The following is a 24266-nucleotide window of genomic DNA, read 5'->3' on the forward strand; positions in this document are numbered from 1 at the left end:
ATAAAGTTATTATTTATTTCCTTATTTCATGATAAATGTTTATTATTCATGCTAGAATTGTATTAACCGGAAACATAATACATGTGTGAATACATAGACAAACAGAGTGTCACTAGTATGCCTCTACTTGACTAGCTCATTAATCGAAGATGGTTATGTTTCCTAACCATAAACAAAAGAGTTGTTATTTGATTAACGGGATCACATCATTAGGAGAATGATGTGATTGACATGACCCATTCCATTAGCTTAGCACCCGATCGTTTAGTATGTTGCTATTTCTTTCTTCATGACTTATACATGTTCCTATGACTATGAGATTATGCAACTCCCGTTTACCGGAGGAACACTTTGTGTGCTACCAAACGTCACAACGTAACTGGGTGATTATAAAGGAGCTCTACCGGTGTCTCCAAAGGTACATGTTGGGTTGGCGTATTTCGAGATTAGGATTTGTCACTCTGATTGTCGGAGAGGTATCTCTGGGCCCTCTCGGTAATGCACATCGCATAAGCCTTGCAAGCATTGCAACTAATGAGTTAGTTGCGAGATGATGTATTACGGAACGAGTAAAGAGACTTGCCGGTAACGAGATTGAACTAGGTATTGAGATACCGACGATCGAATCTCGGGCAAGTAACATACCGATGACAAAGGGAACAACGTATGTTGTTATACGGTCTGACCGATAAAGATCTTCGTAGAATATGTAGGAGCCAATATGAGCATCCAGGTTCCGCTATTGGTTATTGACCGGAGATGTGTCTCGGTCATGTCTACATTGTTCTCGAACCCGTAGGGTCCGCACGCTTAAGGTTTCGATGACAGTTATATTATGAGTTTATGAGTTTTTATGTACCGAAGGAGTTCGGAGTCCCGGATGAGATCGGGGACATGACGAGGAGTCTCGAAATGGTCGAGACGTAAAGATCGATATATTGGACGACTATATTCGGACAACGGAAAGGTTCTGAGTGATTCGGGTATTTTCGGAGGTACCGGGGAGTTACGGGAATACGAGGAAGAAGCAATGGGCCTTAATGGGCCTTAGTGGGAAGGACTAGGAGGTGGCGCGCGCCCCTCCCAAGCCCAGTCCGAATTGGACAAGGGATTTGGGGCGCGGCCCCTCTCTCCCTTCCTTCCCCTCTTCCCCCCTTCCCCCCTTCTCCTAGTTGGACTAGGAAAGGTGGAAACCTACTCCAACTAGGAGTAGGAATCCTACTCCTCCTTGACGCGTCCACAAGGGCCGGCCGGCCTCCCCCTTGCTCCTTTATATACGGGGGCAGGGGGCACCCCATAGACACACAAGTTGATCCGTGTGATCATATTCTTAACCGTGTGCGGTGCCCCCTTCCACCATAGTACTCGGTAATATTGTAGCGGTGCTTAGGAGAAGCCCTGCGACGGTAGTACATCAAGATCGTCACCACGCCGTCGTGCTGACGGAACTCTTCCCCGACACTTTGCTGGATCGGAGTCCGGGGATCATCATCGAGCTGAACGTGTGCTAGAACTCCGAGGTGCCGTAGTTTCGGTACTTGATCGGTCGGGCCGTGAAGACGTACGACTACATCAACCGCGTTGTGCTAACGCTTCCGCTGTCGGTCTACAAGGGTACGTAGATCACACTCTCCCCTCTAGTTGCTATGCATCACCATGATCTTGCGTGTGCGTAGGAATTTTTTTGAAATTACCACGTTCCCCAACACCTTCCTCCTTGGTTGTGCATGAAGCGGAAGTTCATTATGATGCCACTGCTCATCCAAGGCCCTAGGCAACCCGACAAAGATATTGATGTGTTCCTAAGGCCATTAGTTGAAGAACTCATACAGCTGTGGAATGGAACAGGTGTACGTGCGTGGGATGAGCACATGGGGGAAGAATTTGACCTCAAGGCGTTGCTGTTCGTGACCATCAATGATTGGCCTGCTCTCAGTAACCTTTCAGGATAGACAACACAAGGGATACCGCGCATGCACGCACTATTTGGACGATACCGACAGTATATATTTGGCTAATTGTAAGAAGAATGTGTACCTGGGACATCGTCGATTTCTTCCGAGCAGGCATGCCGTAAGAAAGAAAGGCAAGCATTTCAAAGGTGAGGCGGATCACCGGACGAAGCCTCGCCACCGTACTGGTGCTGATGTACATGATATGGTCAAGGATTTGAAGGTAGAGTTTGGAAAGGGTCCTGGCGGACAACCTGTTCCAAATGACGCTGACGGACGCGCACCCATGTGGAAGAAGAAATCTATATTTTGGGACCTTCCCTATTGGAAGACTAGATGTCCGCTCCGCAATCGACGTGATGCACGTGACGAAGAATCTTTGCTTGACCCTGCTTGGCTTCTTGGGCATGTATGGGAAGACAAAAGATACACCTGAGGCACGGGAGGACCAGCAACGTATGCACGGAAAAGACGGCATACACATCAGGGTCATGCCAGCTACGCTCTTACCAAAGAAGAGAAGGAAATCTTTTTTGAATGCCTGCTCAGTATTAAGGTACCGTCTGGATTCTCCTTGAATATAAAGGGAATAATAAACATGGAAGAGAAAAATTTCCAAAACCTAAAGTCTCATGACTACCACGTGATTATGACGTAACTGCTTCCGGTTGCATTGAGGGGGCTTCTACCGGAAAACGTTCGATTAGCCATTGTGAAGCTATGTGCATTCCTCAATGCAATCTCTCATAAGGTAATCGATCCAGAAATCATACCAAGGTTAGAGAATGATTTGGTGCAATATCTTGTCAGTTTCGAGTTGGTGTTCCAACCATCCTTCTTCAACATCATGACGCACGTCCTAGTTCACCTATGCGAAGAGATTAACGTTTTGGGTCCTGTATTTCTACACAACATGTTCCCCTTTGAGAGGTTCATGGGAGTCTTAAAGAAATATGTTCATAACCGTGCTAGGCCAGAAGGAAGCATCTCCAAGGGCCGTGAAAATGAGAAGGTCATTGAGTTTTGTATTGACTTTATTCCTGACCTTAAGCCGATTGGTGTTCCTGAATCACGGCATAAGGGCAGACTGGATGGAAAAGGCACGCTAGGAGGGGATCAAATAATATGTATGGATGGACATTCTCTCACCGAAGCACACTACACAGTTCTACAGAATTCCGCCTTGGTGGCTCCGTATTTGGACGAACACAAGAATTTTCTACGCTCCAAACAACCCGGAGCGGTCTGATGACTGGATTTCATGTGAACAAACCAGGAGTTTCGCCGGCTGATTGCAGACACGTACCATGCATGACGCCTCTATTGAAGATGACTTGTACTCGCTGTCCCAGTTACCATCTTTGAATATAATGACTTTCAAAGGGTACGAGATAAATGGTAATACATTTTACACGACCGCCCAAGATAAGAAGAGCACCAACCAAAACAGCGGTGTCTGCTTTGATGCAGCAACCAAGAGGGGAAAGGAAACATATTATGGTTATATACAGGACATATGGGAACTTGACTATGGACGTGGTTTGAAGGTCCCTTTGTTTCGGTGCAAATGGGTCAATATGACACGAGGCGAGGTAACGGAAGACCTGCAATACGGAATGACAACAGTGGATCTCAACAATCTTGCGTATGCAGACGAACCATTCGTCCTAGCCAATGATGTGGCATAGGTTTCCTATGTGAAGGACATGTCTACCAAGCCGAGAAAAAGAAAAGATAAGGAAGCGAATGCATCATACGATGAGCCAAAGCGGTACATAGTTTTTTCTGGGAAGAGAAACATCGTGGGAGTGGATGACAAGACAGACATGTCAGGAGATTATGAAAAGTTTAATGAAATTGCTCCATTCACAGTGAATATTGACCCGAGTATCCCGTTAAATGATGAAGATTTTCCATGGTTACGGCGCAAAGGGACACACACGAAGAAAAAGTTTCACACCCAAAGATCTAGGATGTGATCGGCTTCACTATCATCACTTTCTTCTGTGTTTCACACCCAGGAGGTAATCTCTGTAATGGTTAGGGTAGTTATGTGTTTTGGCATTTGAAACACAAAGAAATTTTATGTGTAAACAAATTCTTTCATGCATTTACTGATTTTTTCAGCTAAATTGAAAAACACTTCAAATGAACTCCGAAAAGGTTGAAAGTTGGCATGGTATCATAATTTCACCCACATAGCATGTGCAAAAACCTAGAGAGGGCAACCGCAAAAACAGGATGCACTTCGTGTACAAAATGGACAATCTCTTTCGAAGTATCAGGGTTTCAGACGAAAACTCATCCGTTACAAATGCACTTCATTTTTTAAATAACCTAAGTATTACAAAATTGAATATAATGATAAAACACACTAATATTAAACATAAGAAAACAGAATCACTAAAAAATCTATTTTCAAAGTTAAGTTATTCACAAACTAGTGATTCACACAAATTTCAAATAATTCAAAATGTAAACTATTCAAATTTGTAAACTACCGGCACTAATAGTAAATTTGTAGTTTTTTGTACCTAAAGCAAAAATATTCACAAATAAACTCTAAATACAGCAAAAAAACAACTCAAAAATAAATAAAACAAAAATAAATAAAGCAAAAAAATAAGAAAATAAAAAAGCCCGCCTACTGCGCCACAGCGGCCTACATACAACTAGAAACCCAACATGTTGTTGGGCCAGGATGCAGGCCCGCAAAGGCCCAGTAGGTCCACAGGGCAGAACAGAACATTTAGGCCTAGTAGGCCTGCTTTGGAGAGGAGCTCGAGAGAGCTACCGCACTGGGGCTTATAAACCAGTGCGGACGCCCCTCGGCTAGCGAGGTGGGACTAAACATGACGCACCGCACCTGCGCCAGCGCACCCCCGTTAGTACCGGGTGGTGCCTCAAACCGGTACTAAAGGGGGAGTCTTTAGTACCGGTTGTGGCCACCACCCGGTACTAAAGGGGGTGCGCTTCCCGCCGCTTGGCCTGGCCAAAACAGACCTTTAGTACCGGTTGGTGGCTCCAACCGGTACTAAAGGTGGGTTCTATATAAACAAACACTTCAAAAAATCAGTTTCTCATCTCTCCCTCTGCTTCTTTCTCCTCTGCCTCGTCGTCACCGCCCGTCTCCGTCCCCGTCGCCGCCCCCCGTCGCCGCGCCTCGCCGGTGAGCTCCTGCCCCAGCCGCCATGTCCACACACACACACACACACATTGTTATAGAAATGTTAGCAATTTTTCTGTTTTTTAGTTATAGAAATATTAGAAATGTTAGTTATATAGAAATGTTATAAATTTTTCTGTTTTTTAGTTATAGAAATGTTAGTTTTAGATATGGTCAATGTTTTTTTAGTTTATTATATTTTTAGTTATAAAATTTAGAATTTGCATATATGAAATCACAATCCACCATTTAAAAAATATTACTTACTTTTGCGGCATATAGTATTTGTTGTCGACGATGCCCGGCCCGCATCCTCGCCGTCGACCAGTTCGCGACGACGTCCTGCTTCAGAGGACCCATGTCCGGGACTGGGCTCCGCCGGGCTGGCACTGGGAGGTGCTACCTTCAGGGGCGCGACGCTTGGTGAGGAACCCGGCCCCAGGTCCCGACGTCGACCCTGATCTCCTTTGGTGGCGTTCGCGTGGGCCACTTTTGGTGCGGAGGGAGCCGGCCCCGCCGGAGGTGGTACGTCGCCGTGTCAGGGAGGAGGACGAGCACGTCCATCGCTACATGGCTGCTATGGACGTCAGGTTCTCCAATACCTGGCAGGTTCTTTCGGGAGATCACCCGAGCTATGATCCAGTGATGGTTCCTTCACTTTGGTTGTCCACCGCCCGCACCTCAGGAACTGCGAGTGGCCTATATTACTCTCTAGTATTCGATCTTTATTAGCTAGCTAGCTAGCTAGTGATGTATTCGATATATAATATTCGAGATGATTTATTCAAGATTATATATATTATTCGAGACGATGTATTCGAGATTATATCTATTATTCGAGACGACGTATTCAAGATTATATTCGATGATGCTTATTATGTACTATGATTGATTCCGTTTTTCCTTATTAATTGATTGCATCCATGCATTGTAATTTGAATATATTTCTTTTGGATTAGTTAAATAAAAGTTATGGCGGACAATACCGGCAGAGAGGGAGAAGAGGCCCGTTCAATATCATACGCAATCCTCGCGGGCCAGATGATGATCAGAATGAAGAAGATTATGACGGCTCCGAATATCTAAACAACACCAGGGTGGGTGATATGATATTCGATCGCGACGACCGAATTGATGAAGTCATGAACTATGAACATGACGAATAAAATGTTGATCTTGAAACAACGAAGACCAGCGAGGTATATTTATATAAGCAGGCATCTGGTGATCATCACATGTTTTAAATGACTTGAAGATATATTAAGGAATCGATCTTTCTTCTTTCAGCCATCCGGATCGAGCAAATCTTCAGGCAGCAGGACAGTACGAGGCCCGAACAAAAAGTTGAAGGAGGGCGTAAAGTACAATATCGAGGCCATCACACCTAATGGCGAACCATTAGCGCCTAAGAAGATTGCGAACAAGTTCATTCGTCAGTGCGGAGTTCTTGTGAAGGACCAACTCCCGATCTCCCTTCAAGAATGGAGAGAGCGAGCAAAGCCACGTCCAGATCTTACTTTTGTCGACGACAGACAAAAAGTTCTGCTTTGGAAACTCTCATGGAACATTTCACCCTACCAGATCATTTCACAGATGCAGATGTGGAGAAAGTCAAGGATGCCGCTCTTAGGAAGATGGCGGTTGCATTGAACAACCACAAGAAACGTGTATGGGACCAGTACGTCAAGGGAGGAAAGCAGACTCCAGTATTCAAGGGAACACTAGAGAAGCAAAGTGCTCATTGGGACGATTTCGTGAAATTCAAGGAATCGGAATTATCTAAGGAACGGTCGAGAATAAACAAGGCCAATGCCGGAAAAAAGGATAAGTTCCATAAGCTAGGGCCAGGTGGCTACGCGGTGGCAATACCTAAGTGGGATAAGTCTGAGAAAGAGATGGAGGATGCAGGTGTCACTCTAGTTACATTGAGCTGGTCCCCCAGGTGCAGGACTTGGTTCTATGTGCATGGGGGGGAGTTGGACCCGAAGACAGGCTTAGTTTCAAAGAAGGCATGTCTGAACGGAGCCGAAGATAAGATACTTGTTGCAATAGAAGAGGCTCGATCGGGGGTGTTCGAGCCCAACAGAGAGAACGACGAGCTTACGCGTGCCCTGGGAAATCCTGAACACCCGGGAAGAACACGAGGCAAGGGCGTTATTCCGTGGTATGAGGGATTTTTGGACTGGAACGCCGACTACAGAAAACGTGCGAGAAGGAAGATTGCGGAGGAGAAGAAGAGGAAGATGGAGGAGGAGAAGAGGAAGCAGGACTATGAACGCCTTCAAGGCCTAGAATCAGCGCACGCGGACTTGGCAGTCAAATTCCAGCGGTAGCAGGAGCAGATCGACTCACTTAGCCAGCAAAGGGGGTCTCAGCAGCTAGCGGATGATCCAGCATTGGATAGCACCGTCCCATCCATGTCGAGAAGCAGCGTGGGTTCCGCCCCGGGCGACGCATTGCTGGATAGATACCCCGTGGATGACATCATGGAGAACACTAACTGCGAGCTACACTTCAAAATGAAGAACATATCCATGAAGGTGGCGGACGCCGTTGCTTTCACAAATCCCCCTGAGGCAACCTTCCATTGCAACCTGGTTCCAGCGGCTATGCTCGTGTCTTGGTTGATGAGGTGGTGGACCAATATTCGGGGCTAGAGCTTGACATTCTTGGAGGTGACGAGGAGCACACACTGGGAGAGGCCAACCATCGTATCATCCTATGGAGAAAGGATTGCATCATCTTTCGAAGGCCACCGACACCGCGTCAGCTGACTCCTCGTCGAAGTCCGCCACCTAGTTAGCAGAGTCCCGCTCCTCCAAGTCCACCAACGCGTCAGGCCACTCCTCCTCCTCCAAGTCCGGCAAAGCGTCAGGCCACTCCTCCACCAAGTTCGGCACAGCTTCAGGCCACTCCTCCTCCTCCAAGTCCGGCAAAGCGTCAGGCCACTCCTCCTCCAAGTCCGGCACAGCTTCAGGCCACTCCTCCTCCTCCAACTCAGCCACGTCAGCCGTCTCCGCTGCATCAGCAATCACGGAAGAGAACCGCCGCAGCTATGGTGCGTAGCGGTACAAGTCGAGGTAGTACGGGAGGTACATGCGGAGGCAAGCGATTTCAATATGGTCCAAGCCTCGCGCCTCTTCCGCAGAGGCCTTACGACAAGTCCAAGGAGGAAAACGCAACCATAGTGAAGGCCCATGTGGAAGCCCATTTTGCATCGAAACCGCCACCGCCGCCAAGGGAGAAAGTGCCTGAGGAAAAGATTGACCACTTCATTCGTATGGCTAGAGCACCAGCTCCCAATCCTGTTGACACAGACTATGAGCGCCACCTCAGGAAGTTAAATCGAGCACGTCTACAGAATGAGGCGAGCTCGAGCAAATCAGCTGGCAAAAGGAGCGGTAAAACTGTTCCCTGGCTGAGAGAACAGGTGGCGCAATCAATCCCCCCACTTGTTGTACCAACAACACATGAGAGTACGCGCGCCCAATATTATTGTGGGCAAACCGTTAACGTTCCCGGGCTGGGCGATGTGGTAATAACTGAGGAGCATATTGAGGAGGCTGAAAGGCTCATGATCACTGTTGGACAACTCCTCGATATCGAGCCCGTGTCTCTGCTTAGAGAGGAGGAAATAAAACGGAAATATGTCCGGGGCCAACCTTTGGTCGAGCAAGACGAGGTCAAGAAGCTCCCAATGAGAATGTATGAATTGCATCAATGGTACATGAACATTATCAAGATTTCCAATCGAGAGTCCCTCATGGTGAATGTCAAGAAGGATCATTACTTCCATGAGAAAGTTGTGTCCGTTGAGTATTCAGAACTATTTCTGTTATACAATCAAGACGCACTCGACAAATCTATCGTCAGTTCCTATTGTCTGTAAGTGATTTCTTTCTGTAATTTAAGTCTCAACCTAGCTGTAGTGATCATTTTGATCAATCATTACCTGTAATTATCCTCACTATATTCTTTTTTCGTGGTATTATGCAGGATGAAGATGTATGAAATGAAAAAAGGTGCACGCTATGGCATTGGGTTCATCGACCCAAATAGCATTAATGAATACACATGGAAATTAGATACATATTATCAAGCAAGTGTAGAGGAAAGCATGCTAGAGTTCTGTTGGGGAACGTAGTAATTTCAAAAAAATTCCTACGCACACGCAAGATCATGGTGATGCATAGCAACGAGAGGGGAGAGTGTGATCTACGTACCCTTGTAGATCGACAACGGAAGCGTTAGCACAACGCGGTTGATGTAGTCGTATGTCTTCACGGCCCGACCGATCAAGCACCGAAACTATGGCACCTCCGAGTTCTAGCACACGTTCAGCTCGATGACGATCCCCGGACTCCGATCCAGCAAAGTATCGGGGAAGAGTTCCGTCAGCACGACGGCGTGGTGACGATCTTGATGTACTACCGTCGCAGGGCTTCGCCTAAGCACTGCTACAATATTATCGAGGACTATGGTGGAAGGGGGCACCGCACACGGCTAAGAATATGATCACGTGGATCAACTTGTGTGTCTAGGAGTGCCCCCTGCCTCCGTATATAAAGGATCAAGGGGGGGTGCGGTCGTCCAGGAGAGGGCGCGCCAGGAGGAGTCCTACTCCCTCCGGGAGTAGGATTCCCCCCCCTTTCCTAGTTGGAATAGGATTCGGGAGGGGGGAAAGAGGAGAGAGAGAAGGAAGGGGGGCGCCGGCCCCCTCTCCTTGTCCTATTCGGACTAGGGGGAGGGGCGTGCGGCCCAGCCCTGGCCACCTCTCCTCTCTTCCACTAAAGCCCACTAAGGCCCAAGTACCTCCCGGGGGGTTCCGGTAACCTCCCGGTACTCCGGTAAAATCCCGATTTCACCCGGAACACTTCCGATATCCAAATATAGGCTTCCAATATATCAATCTTTATGTCTCGACCATTTCGAGACTCCTCGTCATGTCCGTGATCACATCCGGGACTCCGAACAAACTTCGGTACATCAAAAATACATAAACTCATAATATAACTGTAATCGAAACCTTAAGCGTGCGGACCCTACGGGTTCGAGAACAATGTAGACATGACCGAGACACGTCTCCGGTCAATAACCAATAGCGGAACCTGGATGCTCATATTGGCTCCTACATATTCTACGAAGATCTTTATCGGTCAGACCGCATAACAACATACGTTGTTCCCTTTGTCATCGGTATGTTACTTGCCCGAGATTCGATCGTCGGTATCTCAATACCTAGTTCAATCTCGTTACCGGCAAGTCTCTTTACTCGTTCCGTAATACATCATCTCACAACTAACTCATTAGTTGCAATGCTTGCAAGGCTTATGTGATGTGCATTACCGAGAGGGCCCAGAGATACCTCTCCAACAATCGGAGTGACAAATCCTAATCTCGAAATACGCCAACCCAACATGTACCTTTGGAGACACCTTTAGAGCACCTTTATAATCATCCAGTTACGTTGTGACGTTTGGTAGCACACAAAGTGTTCCTACGGCAAACGGGAGTTGCATAATCTCATAGTCATAGGAACATGTATAAGTCATGAAGAAAGCAATAGCAACATACTAAACGATCGGGTGCTAAGCTAATGGAATGGGTCATGTCAAACAGATCATTCACCTAATGATGTGATCCCGTTAATCAAATAACAACTCTTTGTTCATGGTTAGGAAACATAACCATCTTTGATTAACGAGCTAGTCAAGTAGAGGCATACTAGTGACACTCTGTTTGTCTATGTATTCACACATGTATTATGTTTCCGGTTAATACAATTCTAGCATGAATAATAAACATTTATCATGATATAAGGAAATAAATAATAACTTTATTATTGCCTCTAGGGCATATTTCCTTCAAGTTCTTCAAGCACCTCAAATACAATGAAGATATACTACTTCCTTACAACTTCCTGTGAGTCACATTGTCTTGTACTACAAATTCTGTTTTTGCTTACTAGCTAGCTACATGTTTTTTGCTTACATATATATGCCCACTTAATTAAGACATGCAAACATGTGTCCATCCAGTTTTCACTGGATCTTGTTAATCATTAAAGTTGATGAAGGAACAGTTGAAGTACTGGACTCACTACTTAAGAAACAAAGTGACTACACCATCGTGAAGGGGATAGTAAACAGGTAATTTCAATCATTATTAATTATATCTCGGTCTATTTAATTAGTTCGTCATTTCCTGATAACAACTATTTAATAACCCCTTTATTCATTTTCTTTGTCGGCGGGCAGGGCTTGGGCAAAGTTCATCAACGTCACTCCAGGCCAATGGAAACGAAACCTGAAATGGTATCGACCCAAGGTAAGTAATTAAGTAGTACTAGCTAGCTAGCTGCCATCTCTTTAATTATCATGCTTGATTAATTATTATCTGATCAAATTCCATTCTCATAAAGGCCCTGAAGCAGGCGCCGGGGAATAATCTGTGTGGATACTATGTTTGCGAGAACATTCGCATGATGGCGTCCGAAAGGAGCAGATCTCAAAGACAGGACTGGGTACGTTTGTCAGAACACTATTCACAATTTTTACACCATTATCGATATCTAGTCACACAACTAATACACATGCATATTGATCTCCTTCTTAATAGTTCAGAGAGGTGCGGGACAAGCTCCTACCAACGGAGCGCATACAAGCAATTCAAGAGGAAATAGAGGGATTTTTGCTCGACCAGGTCATAGATACGAACGGAGAATACTATTACCCGCTACTGTCCCCATGAACCACTTCCAATTGTCATCGTGCTCCGAAGGCACCAATTAGGCTAATGCAACTGGCTCCGAAGGCACCAATTAGGAGAAATTTTATATAGCTAGCTAATTGTATATATATATATGCATGTGTGTATGTGTGAATTAATGGTGGGTGTGAGACATTCGATAATATATATATATGATCGGTTCTACTCGAAATTCTATTTATATATATGCATAACGTGTACAATATGCCATATCGTAAAATAGCAGCAAACGAAAAAGAATTAAATGGAAAACACAAAATTAAATGAAAAAGAAATCAGAAACCCAAAACCCCCCAACCTTTTAATACCGGTTGGTGTCACCAACCGGTACTAAAGGGCTCCCTACCCCCAGAGCTGGCTCGTGCCACGTGGTTGCCCTTTAGCACCAGTTCGTACGAAACCAGTACTAAAGGGGGGGACCTTTAGTCCCCACACTTTAGTGCCGGTTACCGAACCGGCACTAAAGGGCCTTACGAACTGGTGCTATAGCCTGGTTCTGCACTAGTGAATGGAGTCTGATCTACATCATAATTTGTATTAAAACAATATCAAAATTAGAAAAGGCTCCAGTTTACTTTGGATCTTACCTACGCATCGGTTTATACTTCCAAAGTCAGAGTGTAAGAGTAGGCAGAGGCACAGAGCGACTGTCATAATGCATTATCCTGCAATCATATGCAACAATAGTTAATATTCTTGAGAAAGAAAATAGATTACCACTGCACAATTCAAACAAACATTTACGCAAATTACAAGATGAAATTACCTGCTGGGAGAGAGATATCAAATATATGGGATAAACGTGCTGGAAAAGAGATCAATCTAAATGAACAATTAACATGGCATATTAAGACGAATCCATATATACACGCCACACACACACACACAAAGAGAGAAGGGATCGATGAACGCCACACCTACATGATGCCATTAACATGCTGCCATCATTGCCGGTCATATTTATCTTCCCAAGTTGCGGCACTCACGCAAAGGCTCAACCTCATTACGTAAAGTAGCTTTTTATACTATAATTGTAAACCTGCAAGACCATAGTACACTAAGTAACAACTAAAAATTCAAACACTAGAGAGAATTAAAGATGTAGTGTGGCATCTCACGAAGCATTTTTTTTGTGATGCATCCTTATGAACTACTCCCTCTAATCCTTATTACTTGTCACTCAAACGGATGTATATAGATGTATTTCAGTTCTAGATACATCCATTTGAGCAACAAGTAAGATGAATCGGAGAGAGTAAAAAAGATTGCAATTCATCATAACATTCAAATAAATAGAAATATTTTCAGTATTTAGAAGGACCTCAAGTTAAACAAAATAGTTCAAATGAATCAGATTTACATATACACTCATGGTTAATATTACTGATGCCTCCTTGACAATGGAAGGTTTTGTGAACGTAGTGAATAAATAAATGCGCAATAACTCCTATTTCCACATGGAACTAGATTCTCTCCCAATAAGCCTCGTAGGATGCAAACATTGATATCAAAACAAGACTAGTGAATAGTCATCTGAAGAAAAATAATCATTTTGTTTTGGAGTGGCATGGCTACCTACGAATATTATAGGTGCAAACAACAATATGTTCTGAACAACTAAAGCAGAGGATCACCAGCAAAAACGTTCATAACAAAATTAGAGCAGATTTCCTCCAACAAAAAAAGAGGATCACTAGCCATAACTTAAGTTTTTTTTTGGAAATTAAGGTATACCCCCGGCCTCTGCATCATGATGATGCATGCGGCCCTCTTATTAAAAATTCAGAAAGTATCAACATAAAGGTCTTACAGCTCGCAAACGGAGCAAAACAAAGTACATAAACCGGAGAATTACAAGCGGACAAAGACAACCGAAACGGTAATAATAAGGATAAGCTCTCTAGACTCCTATCCTGTTATGTGAACGCCATCTGAACCGGTTGAATATAAACCGAGCCACCATCTCCCATTGGTTGCACCCAGTAGCCAAAGGCTCCCTGGAGTCCATAGGAGTGAGTAAGGACCACGTACGGATCCAAGCTGTAGCTCTGAAGATAACCTGCAAAAAGGTTAAGTTGTGTTGTCTGTTAAAAATCATATCATTTCTGCAGTTCCATATAGCCCATAATAACGCACATATTCCAATCGAAATACGAGCTGCCGTGATCTGTTCAACCCCACCTAACCACGTCCCAAACAAAGACGCAATATCTACTGGAGGATTGATATTAAAGGCTATATGAATCGTTCTCCAAAGTAACTTGGCAAGTGGGCATTCAAGGAATAGATGTTGTATTGTCTCATCCTGAGCACAAAAACAACACCGCGAATTGCCAACCCATCGCCTCTTAAGAAGGTTGTACTTTGTGAGTATTACTTGCTTGTGGACAAACCACATAAAAATTTTAATCCGCAAAGGAACCTTAACCTTCCATATATGTAGTGACCTTGAGAGGGGGCCAGAATTAATCAGATCCGTATAAAAAGTTTTCACCGTAAATATCCCAGTTTTAGTTAACTTCCATTGTGTTGATCCGGCATGTCGGAGAGTCGAACTTCAATCAATCTCCGAACCAAGTGCATCCAAGCTGTCTGTCTCTCACCCACTAACGTACGTATGAACTGGATGTTCAAGGGAATAGGTTGAAGGACGATACCTACGTAATCCTTCTTACGTTGCACAATATTGTAGAGGGTGGGATATTGTAAGGCCAGAGGCATCTCTCCTAACCACGTATCCTCCCAAAATCTTGTTGACATCCCGTTGCCAACCAAGAATTTGACCCTACGAAAGAACATATCCTTCGCTCTCATAAGTCCCTTCCAGAACGGCGAATCAGTCGGTCTGATGGTAACCTGGGCTAGCGTTTTCGAGTGCAAATACTTATTGCACAGGATTTGAGACCACATGCCCTCCGGCTCTGTCTCTAACCTGTACGACCATTTGCTCATAAGACATTTATTCTTAATTTCCAAGTTCTCAATACCGAGGCCCCCTTGTCCTTTAGGTCGACAAAGGATATCCCATCGCGCGAGACGGTATTTCCTCTTGGCCTCATCAGATTGCCAAAAGAAGCGAGATCTAAAGAAATCAAGTCACTTTCGGACCCCTTTCGAAATTTCGAAGAACGAAAGTAAAAACATTGGCATGCTAGTCAATACTGAGTTAATCAAAACTAGCTGACCTCCGTATGACATCAGCTTGCCCTTCCAGCAACTGAGTTTTTTTTCAATTCGTTCTTTAATACATTTCCATTCTTTATTGGATAGCTTACGATGATGAATCAGAATACCCAAGTAGCTGAATGGTAAGGCACCTAATTCGCATGCAAACAATTGTCTGTATGTATGTTCCTCATCTTTGGCCTTCCCAAAACAGAACACCTCACTCTTATGAAAATTAATTTTTAAGCCAGACAATTGTTTGAATAGACACAAGATAAGTTTCATGTTACGTGCCTTAGCCATGTCTTGTTCCATGAACAGAATAGTGTCATCAGCATATTGTAGAATGGACACCCCTCCATCAACTAGATGAGGAACTAGACCCTCTACATGGCCATGCTGCTTGGCCCTGCCAATAATGACGGCCAACATATCTGCCACAATATTGAATAGAAGAGGTGACATGGAATCCCCTTGTCGCAACCCCTTATGCGTCTGGAAGTAGTGACCGATGTCATCATTCACCTTAATTCCGACACTACCTTTCTGGACTTGAGTATCCACTTGGTTCCTCCAGGTTTCACTAAAACCCTTCATGTGCATTGCCTGCTGAAGAAAAGGCCATTTGACTTTATGATACGCCTTCTCGAAATCCACTTTGAAGATAACCCCGTCTAGTTTCTTCGAGTGAATCTCATGGAGTGTTTCATGTAAGACGACCACTCCTTCTAGTATGTGTCGTCCCGGCATGAAAGCTGTCTGACTAGGTTGAACCACTGAGTGAGCAATTTGTGTCAATCTATTGGTTCCTACCTTTGTGAAAATTTTAAAACTCACATTCAGCAGGCAAATGGGTCGGAATTGTTCGATCCGAGCTACCTCATTCTTCTTAGGTAACAACGTTATCGTACCAAAGTTGAGGTGAAATAACTCCAAATGGCCCTCGAAAAAATCGTGAAACATAGGCATAAGATCATCTTTAATGATATGCCAACATTTCTTATAGAATTCAGCTGGAAACCCATCTGGTCCCGGTGCTTTATTCGGCTTCATTTGGGTTATGGCCAGATGAACTTCTTTTTCAGTAAACGATGCAGAGAGAACATCATTCTCTGCTGCCTGTAATTGAGGGATATCATCAATAACAGACTCATCAAGAGACACCGTAGATGTATTCGGGGGTCCAAATAGGCTTTTATAATAGTTGGAAATATACGCTTTCAGATTTTCATGCCCCAGTATTGTCCCCTTGTCATGTTCAAGCTGTATAATCTTCTTCTTCCTATGTTTACCATTTGCAACCATATGGAAGAACTGTGTTCTGTCATCCCCTTGGACAACCTTAAGCGTTTTCGCACGCAACGCCCAATTGAGCTCCTCCTCCCTCAGGAGAGCACGTAGGCCTTGCTCAGCCTCAGAATTAGATCGATGTTCATTAACAGAAAGGAGAGTGGTTTCAGCCTTTAGATCTAGTGCCTCAATGAGCCGAGTTAGACGTTCTTTTTTCTGTTTATAAATCCCACTCTCATTTCTGGCCCATCCTCTCAGAAATTGTTGGAGGTGTCTAATCTTATTCTGCCATCTCTCGACATGTGTTCTTCCCGTAACCGGCTTAGCCCATTCGCATTCAATCATCTCCATAAATCCTTCTCGCTCAAACCAGCTTTGCTCGAAGGAGAATATATTTTTATTTGCAACATGGGTAGTGTCGGTGTCAAAACCGGCGGATCTCGGGTAGGGGGTCCCGAACTGTGTGTCTAGGCCGGATGGTAACAGGTGGCAAGGGACACAAAGTTTTACCCAGGTTCGGGCCCTCTTGATGGAGGTAAAACCCTACGTTCTGCTTGATTAATATTGATGATATGGGTAGTACAAGAGTAGATCTACCACGAGATCGGAGAGGCTAAACCCTAGAAGCTAGCCTATGGTATGATTGTTGTGCTGTATGTTGTCCTACAGACTAAAACCCTCCGGTTTATATAGACACCGGAGAGGGTTAGGGTTACACAAAGTCGGTTACAATGGTAGGAGATCCACACGTCCGTATCGCCAAGCTTGCCTTCCACGCCAAGGAAAGTCCCTCCCGGACACGGGACGAAGTCTTCAATCTTGTATCTTCATAGTCCAGGAGTCCGGCTGAAGGTATAGTCCGGTCATCCGGACACCCCCTAATCCATGACTCCCTCAGTAGCCCCTGAACCAGGCTTCAATGACGACGAGTCCGGCGCGCAGATTGTCTTCGGCATTGCAAGGCGGGTTCCTCCTCCAAGTACTTCATAGAAAATTTTGAACACAAAGATAGTGTCCGGCTCTGCAAAATAAGTTTCCACATATTGCCATAGAGAGAATAATATTTACACAAATCTAATCTGCTGACGTATTCTGTAGTGTGACATCGCACCACGGCCAAGCCTTTATTCGAATCGTTTTATTGTCCCAACTCAGCATGGCATGCGAGGCGGTTTCCTTAGCACGTCTCGTCGAAGCAGAGATCGAGTCCCCTTATTCCGGGATTCTCATCAATACGGGCGTGGGTAACCCAACTGCGCCATTGATTACGGTGCTTGGAGATAAGCGAGTTTTACCAGGCTGGTGGGGACACGTAGTTGCGTCCACCCATATAAGGGGATAAGGATGCACCTTTTTACCTACACCTTCTTCCTCCTTTGCCTATCCATTTTCGCGCACTCGAGCTCCAGCGCCCAAGTCCGCACTCCCCACCTCAACCTTCTCCAGCCATGTCCCGAGCGGGAGGCAAGTGGATGGTCTCCTCCGTCACGGAGGGACACATCAAAAAACTGAGGAAGGCCGGATACTTGTCTAACGACATCGCGTACCGGCTCCCGAAGAGGGGCAGCGCCTCCCCAACCCCAAGGCCCCATGAGAGGGTAGTGTTCCTTCCCCACTTCCTCTGCGGACTGGGCTTTCCTATCCACCCATTCGTCTGGGGACTCATGTTCTACTACGGCCTGGATTTCCATGATCTGGCCCCGAACTTCATCCTCAACATCTCGGCATTTATCGTCGTGTGTGAGGCTTTCCTCCGCATCCGCCCCCATTTCGGCCTATGGCTCAAGACTTTCAATGTCAAGCTGAAGGTGGTGCGCGGCAACCAGGCAGAGTGCGGAGGCACCATGGTGGGCAAGATGCCCAACGTCTTATGGCTCGAGGGCTCCTTTGTGGAGACCCTGAAGGGGTGGCAATCGGGGTGGTTTTACATCACCGAGCCGTGCGACCCTGAGTGGGTCGCAGCCCCCGAGTTCCGGTCCGGACCCCCAACGCGGCTCGTGTCCTGGAAAGAGACGGGCCTGTCGTGGGGAAGCAAAGGAGAGGTGACTGGACTGCAAACATGCATCCAAACCCTGGTGAACAAGCAGCTCAAGCTTGTCAATGTAGTCCAGGTTATGCTCATCCGCCAGATCCTCCTGTGTCAACAACGGGCCTTCAATCTGTGGGAGTTCAACCCGGCGCAGCACCGAACTCTGAGCAGGCTCTTTGACACGACGTACGAAGATGCCTGGAAGGTGCTTTTCAAGGGCGCCGAGGCTCCCGCATCCGCTACCGAGGATCGCGGATTCAGCGCGCTGCGTCACGCTAGCGCGGTAAGTTGTTTGTACCTTTTACATGGTATTAGTTTTTCATAGTTTAACACTATGCGGGATCTAAGCTCCCTTACCTTTGACAGGATTGGCAGGCGAAGTCCGGACAGATCAACTGTCTGGCTCCTTTGCCCGAAGACCCAGCCGATGCCCGCTTGGCGAAGCTGCTGGTTTCGGCACCCTGTGTGGTGCCGGAGAAGAAGGCCACGAAGAAGGCCACGGGGACTCGAAAAAGTGCCCGGCGCCCGGAGGTGTCAGGTTCATCATCCGAAAGCTCCAAGGCGCATTCCTCATGTGAAGACGAGGAGGAGGAAGAAGAGACCTCTCCCCCTCCAGCGGGGGGAGAGAAGAAAAGGAAGGCCGCCCTCACTGCGGAGGCCAAAGGGTCCTAGAAGGGGAAAACCCTTCCTCCGGACTACTCCACCAACGCTGATGACGGCGGAGAGGAGTGGCCGCTCAGGGCCAAGCCCCTGGCGAAATCGTAAGTATCCGGATGCCAGAGTAATTCATAGTATTCCTTTATTGCACAGCTTTCCCTTATGTCAAATATGATTATGCAGCCCACCCAAAGACCGGCTCGACGCGTCGTCGAGCGGTTCACTGGACTCGCCAGATGTGAATTCGCTTCCGACGGCTACCTCCCCCGCCCTACGGACGACGCCGAAGTGCTGTCCCAACAGGTTCCAAGCCAGGAGGAGGTGGTCCTGGAGGCGCCGCAAGGCGACCTCCCGGACTCCAGGAGTAAAGGGGATAAAACCCCCCAGGGCTCCAAGTCCGGCTCTAGGCCGGACACCGTTCCGGAACCTTCAAAGGTTCCAGAGTCCGGCGGGCGACCTCCTTCCAAGAGGAGCAAGCCCACCATGCCGGTGACCCCCGTCCAACCGGAGGTGCCGGACAATTTGTTGGAGGTGCTCAAAGGCGCCTCCATCGACGAGGAGCACCGCACCATTATGAGTGCGGTGGTCCAAAAGGTTCAGACCGCCAAGAGCGGACTGACTGAAGCTTGTGCTAGCCTTTTAACAGGCTTTGAGGTAAGTAAAGAATGTGTAAATAATATTACCGCATAGACAGTAGCCCCCGATGCTCTGTTTGGCGTTCGGGAAGAAAAGCCGAATAGAGGATCAAATAAAATTCGCAGGAGTCTAACAAAAAGGAGTCAATATGCGTATGCAGGCTTCTCTACTGGTGTCCGCCGCACTGACTGTGGAAGTGGACAAGCTATTGTAGGGGCGTGCCAAGAAGCAGCTCGAGGACAAGGAAGGTAAGAAATACCTTGTTTATATATATATATATATATATATAGTGCAATTGCAAAAAATGACAGGATTATCATGGCTATTGTACGGGCCACGTCTGAGGTGGCAACCCTTAAGCAAGCGCTGCTCGAGGCCGAGAAGAGGGCGGCCACGGAGCGCACCGAGCGGGAGAAGTATGAGGCCCAGGTTGGCAAGGTGCGGCAAGAGCTCCAGCCTCTCATGAAAAAACATGAGAGTTTGGAGCTTGACTCAAAGACGCGAGCGTCCGAGCTCGCGGTGGCTATTGAAAGTGCCAAGTCTGCCAAGGCCGAATCCCAGAAGACCCTCCAGGAGTTGGATGCGGTGAAAAAGATAACGGCGGGTAAGGCATTCTTTATGCACAGCAAACACATAAACGTGAGTTACTTGTTACTTACCCGAATCCGGAGCTCTCCAGGAGCATTCGCAGATCTTCCCCGTAGCGTGTCCGATGCTGTCGCGTTCTATCGAGCCGAGGAGGGCAGCTCGATAGAGAAGGTGTTCTGGTCTCAGTATGCTGAGGCCGGACACCCCGTGCCCCTGAGCGACCAGCTGAAGCAGCTGGTCGAGCTCCACAAGGCGGCCGAACAGGCCATGAAGGGCCTCATAGTTCGGCTGTGGCCTACAGAGGCTCTGCCTGGGAGTTATTTCGGGCTAGTGCGGCGGCTGGTGGGGGCCTGTCCAAGGCTCGAAGTCATCAAGTGCTCCGTCTGTATTGAAGGTGCCCGTAGGGCCCTTGCCCGTGCTAAGGTGCACTGGGGCAAGCTGGATGCTGAGAAGCTTGTGAAGGATGGGCCACCGCCGGGGAAAGAGCATCGCAAGCCCGAGAATTATTATAAGGATGTTCTGAAGGGTGCCCGCCTTGTGGCGGATGAATGTTCCAGGGATGTAATTTTTGAGTAAATCTCGCTCGTTTTGTCCTGTGCGCTGAAAACTTGTTCATATGCGCTAAGCAATGCTGTTGGAATTTAAAATATTACCTTCTGTGCGGCTGTTTATCAATTCTGAGAGATGGCAAGTCGTCGGCTTCTGCCCCCGTGCCGCTAGTGCTGGGGTGTTCGGGGATAAACCTGAGCGCTCTTTTTCCCATGTTTGGGTCCTTCGAGGGAGGCGCTTAGCACAACGAACAAGGCCATCGGACTATAATGCGTGAACACTCTCACTTAGCCATAGAATTCTATAATTTTAAATTTCGGTGAAGCCCCTGGTATTCGGAAGACCGAGTTCGGGGCGCTATCCACGCCTTGGCCGGACAGAGCCGACTCCTCGCTCTAAGTGGCATAAGTATTTAAGGACTCAAAAAACCTCTCGAACAGCGACCAGCTCTCGCTTCATCATGACAGTCAGTTATAGCTTTCTCTACAGAGGTGCTCGACCCAGCTCAACTGGGGCACAATCGCAGTAGTTCTCCTAGTGCTACCTTAGCCGACATAGCGAAACGTAAAGCACCAAAACATAGGAGCCAGGCAAACCCAACTATTGACCCAAGACATGATTCGGAGCCGATGCATATAATGCTATAAGTTCGGGGTGCCGTACTTGTTAAAGTGTTTGGACTTCTCACACCATATTGAGGGGTACTAAAGCCCCTGGCGTATTTTGGCCGTACCAAAGTGTACGGGCGCAACATGTCGTTAAGGAACATATATTTGTAAAAAAAAGAGTAACGCAAAAATAGACAAAAGCTATGCATTGTTTATTAAAAAGGGCTGTGATCAAAGCAGAACGATACAAATAATGCGATAAGCAAAATGTTGGACTATTTAACATGTCTGTTCCACGGGCAGGCTGTGGAATGGTATGCGAAACAGGTATACTGCTCATGATAGAGACCACCTGAGAGTTCCGTAATGCGGCATGACTTGTCTGCTTCCCTGGTTCTTGCATCGTTTGTGCGGCAATTGAACTGCCGAACAGGCCTTCCGAAGAATGGAGTCCTGAAAGTAAGTGAAAATTAAAAAATCGGCAGCCCCTGGTGCGGTTTAAGCCGTGTTTCCGGCGTGCCGTGAAGGTGCCCCTCCCCCTGTACCCATGGTATTTCTAGAGCGTAGTTATGTACGCGAAGCACTGGTGTCGCATTTTTGCAAGGGCTGGGGTTGGGGCAGCATTGCTACGCCTGCTCGGAACGTGTCAGGCGGTCTTGTTGTAGGTTACTCCGGGCGCACTTGACGGTGTCCGGACGTTTAACGGTCGGACTGGAGAACTGCTGTGACACCCGGATAATCAAGCTATAGTAACCTCTACTAATAACGCCACGTCACCTCCGTTATTGTCGCTAATCTCGCGTTAGTTCGAAACCGATTCAAATTCAAATTCAAAACAGAGGCAAACAATAAAAGTTTTCAAATATTAAAACTAAAATGTTTGGAGTAATCCAAATATTGCATAGGTAATTGTGGCAGAGAAACCAAACTTTGATAAAGTGCTTAAAGGCTCTAAAATAAATAAAACAGTAGCTTAAACATTTAAATAAATGGCTTTCATAATTTATAGAGTATTAAACTATTTTAATTAGGTGTGGACTTTTTGTGGCAGTGGTAAAACTAGTCCCACTAATTTAGGTGCTTTTGTATATATTTTGTAAAACAAAATTAAATGAGCATAATGATAAAACAATAAAGTAAAATTACTAAAATAAAAGGAAAACAACCCCCCCTCCTGACTGGGCCTTGGCCCAGTTAGCCGTGCGGCCCAGCTAGCCAACCGGCCCAACCGCACCCCCTCTCTGGCCTACAAGGCCACCTCTCCCACACCCGTAACCCTAACCCCCGATCCCCCCACTAGCAGCCGCTCACCCCCACCTCGTCCTCCCCCTCCCCCGATCCAGAATTGGATTGGGGCGCTCGACGCCGCCGCCGCTCGGAGGCGCCCGAACCCCGCACCCCGCCGCGCCTCCGTCCTTCCCCCCGCGACCATCGCGCCGGAGCCCTTTTCCCCCCTCGTCGGCGCCTCATCATCCCGGCCGCGTCCGGTGCTACTCCCCGTAGCCCCGACGAGCGCGCCCGTGCGCGAGGACCGCCGCCTCCGCCCTACAGCTTCTTCGTCTTCCTCGCGCAACGCCTGCAACACCACTGGCCGCCGCCATCATCGCCACGCCCCGCCGAAGCTCACCACCGCCTCGCGAGCCATGGCTTCCTCCTCCTCACCCCATGCTGAGGACGTCATCCCCGCACTGCGTCCCCCAAGCCTTCTACTCGGCCTCGCACCTGCCGGCCCATCCGGCCGTCGGACCTCGCCGGCAGGGTTCCTCCGGCCTCCCCGAGCCCTCCTCTGCAACGATGTGAGCCTTCGGCTCCCCCTGGCCTCTCCCCTCTCTTCGCCGTGCCTCGTAGACGCCCTGTCGATGAGGCCGTGCCTCTGCCACCACTCGACGCCGACGTGGTGGTCGATTCCGACCGTCCCAGCTCCTGCTAGAAGCTCCAGTGTGTGTGTGGCGAGGCCCTCGTCCGATCCATGACGACCACCGCTAGAATGTTCGCCGGAGGCGAGCGCACGGTCGTCGCCGGTGCGCTCTGCCTCAACGTCGTTACCCTGCTAACGTGGAACTGCGATTAGCGCTTAATTACCATGCTAATCAACCCACTATGTCATTGACCAGTGGGTCATCCCTGCTAATTCCCACTATTTAATAAACCTGTTAACTAAGTAGACAATAACATGTGGACGCCCAGCACCCAAATAACCCTTCACTTAAAACATGCCCCTGACAGTAGGCCCCACTACTTAATTAGATTAACTAAAACCGTTTAAAAACATTGATTAACAAAAGGGTCCACTAACATATGGGTCCCACTACTAAATAAATCTAGTTAGTAAAATAGTTTAACTAGTAGTCTATGACATGTGGCCCCCACATGTCAGTTGGACCAGTCAAACCAGTCAACAAGTTGACTGTTGACTGTTGGCTAGGCAGTCAGCAGGGCCCACCTGTTAGTCAAATAGTCATATCCCTGTGTACACTTCTGAGTACCCATGGCATATAGTATTTAATATAATTTCGAATTAAATTAACTATAGAATTTTAGAAAAACAATTTAGACTTAAAAAAAGCATAGAAAATAATCCGTAGCTCGGATTAAAATACTTTCTACATGAAAGTTGCTCAGAACAACGAGACGATTCCGGATACGCAACCCGTTCGTCCGCCACACCCCCCTAACGTATCGAACTCGTAACTTTCCCCCTCCGGCTCCTCTGCCCGAAAACGCGAAACACCGGGGATACCTTCCCGGATGTTTCCCCCCTTCACCGGTATCACCTCATACCGCGTTAGGGCACCCCTAGCACCGTTACTTGTCTTGTCATGCATCGTTATGCATCTGTTTGCATTGTATTCATTGTT

General features: G+C 47.1%; 1 protein-coding gene across 1 annotated transcript in view; it reads right to left on the minus strand.

Annotated features, from left to right (window-relative positions):
- Window positions 1–13786: 13786 nt before the first annotated feature.
- LOC147961792 (uncharacterized) overlaps window positions 13787–24266 on the minus strand; it is a 47081-nt gene continuing 36601 nt past the window's right edge. The window contains exon 2 of the mRNA XM_087533944.1: window positions 13787–13945. Coding sequence (XP_087390070.1) covers window positions 13787–13945 — 159 coding nt within the window. The remainder of the gene's footprint in view (window positions 13946–24266) is intronic.

This window comes from Triticum urartu, chromosome 7A, assembly GCF_056163025.1.
Source record: "Triticum urartu cultivar PI428250 chromosome 7A, HENAU_Tu73, whole genome shotgun sequence".
Classification (NCBI taxonomy): domain Eukaryota; kingdom Viridiplantae; phylum Streptophyta; class Magnoliopsida; order Poales; family Poaceae; genus Triticum; species Triticum urartu.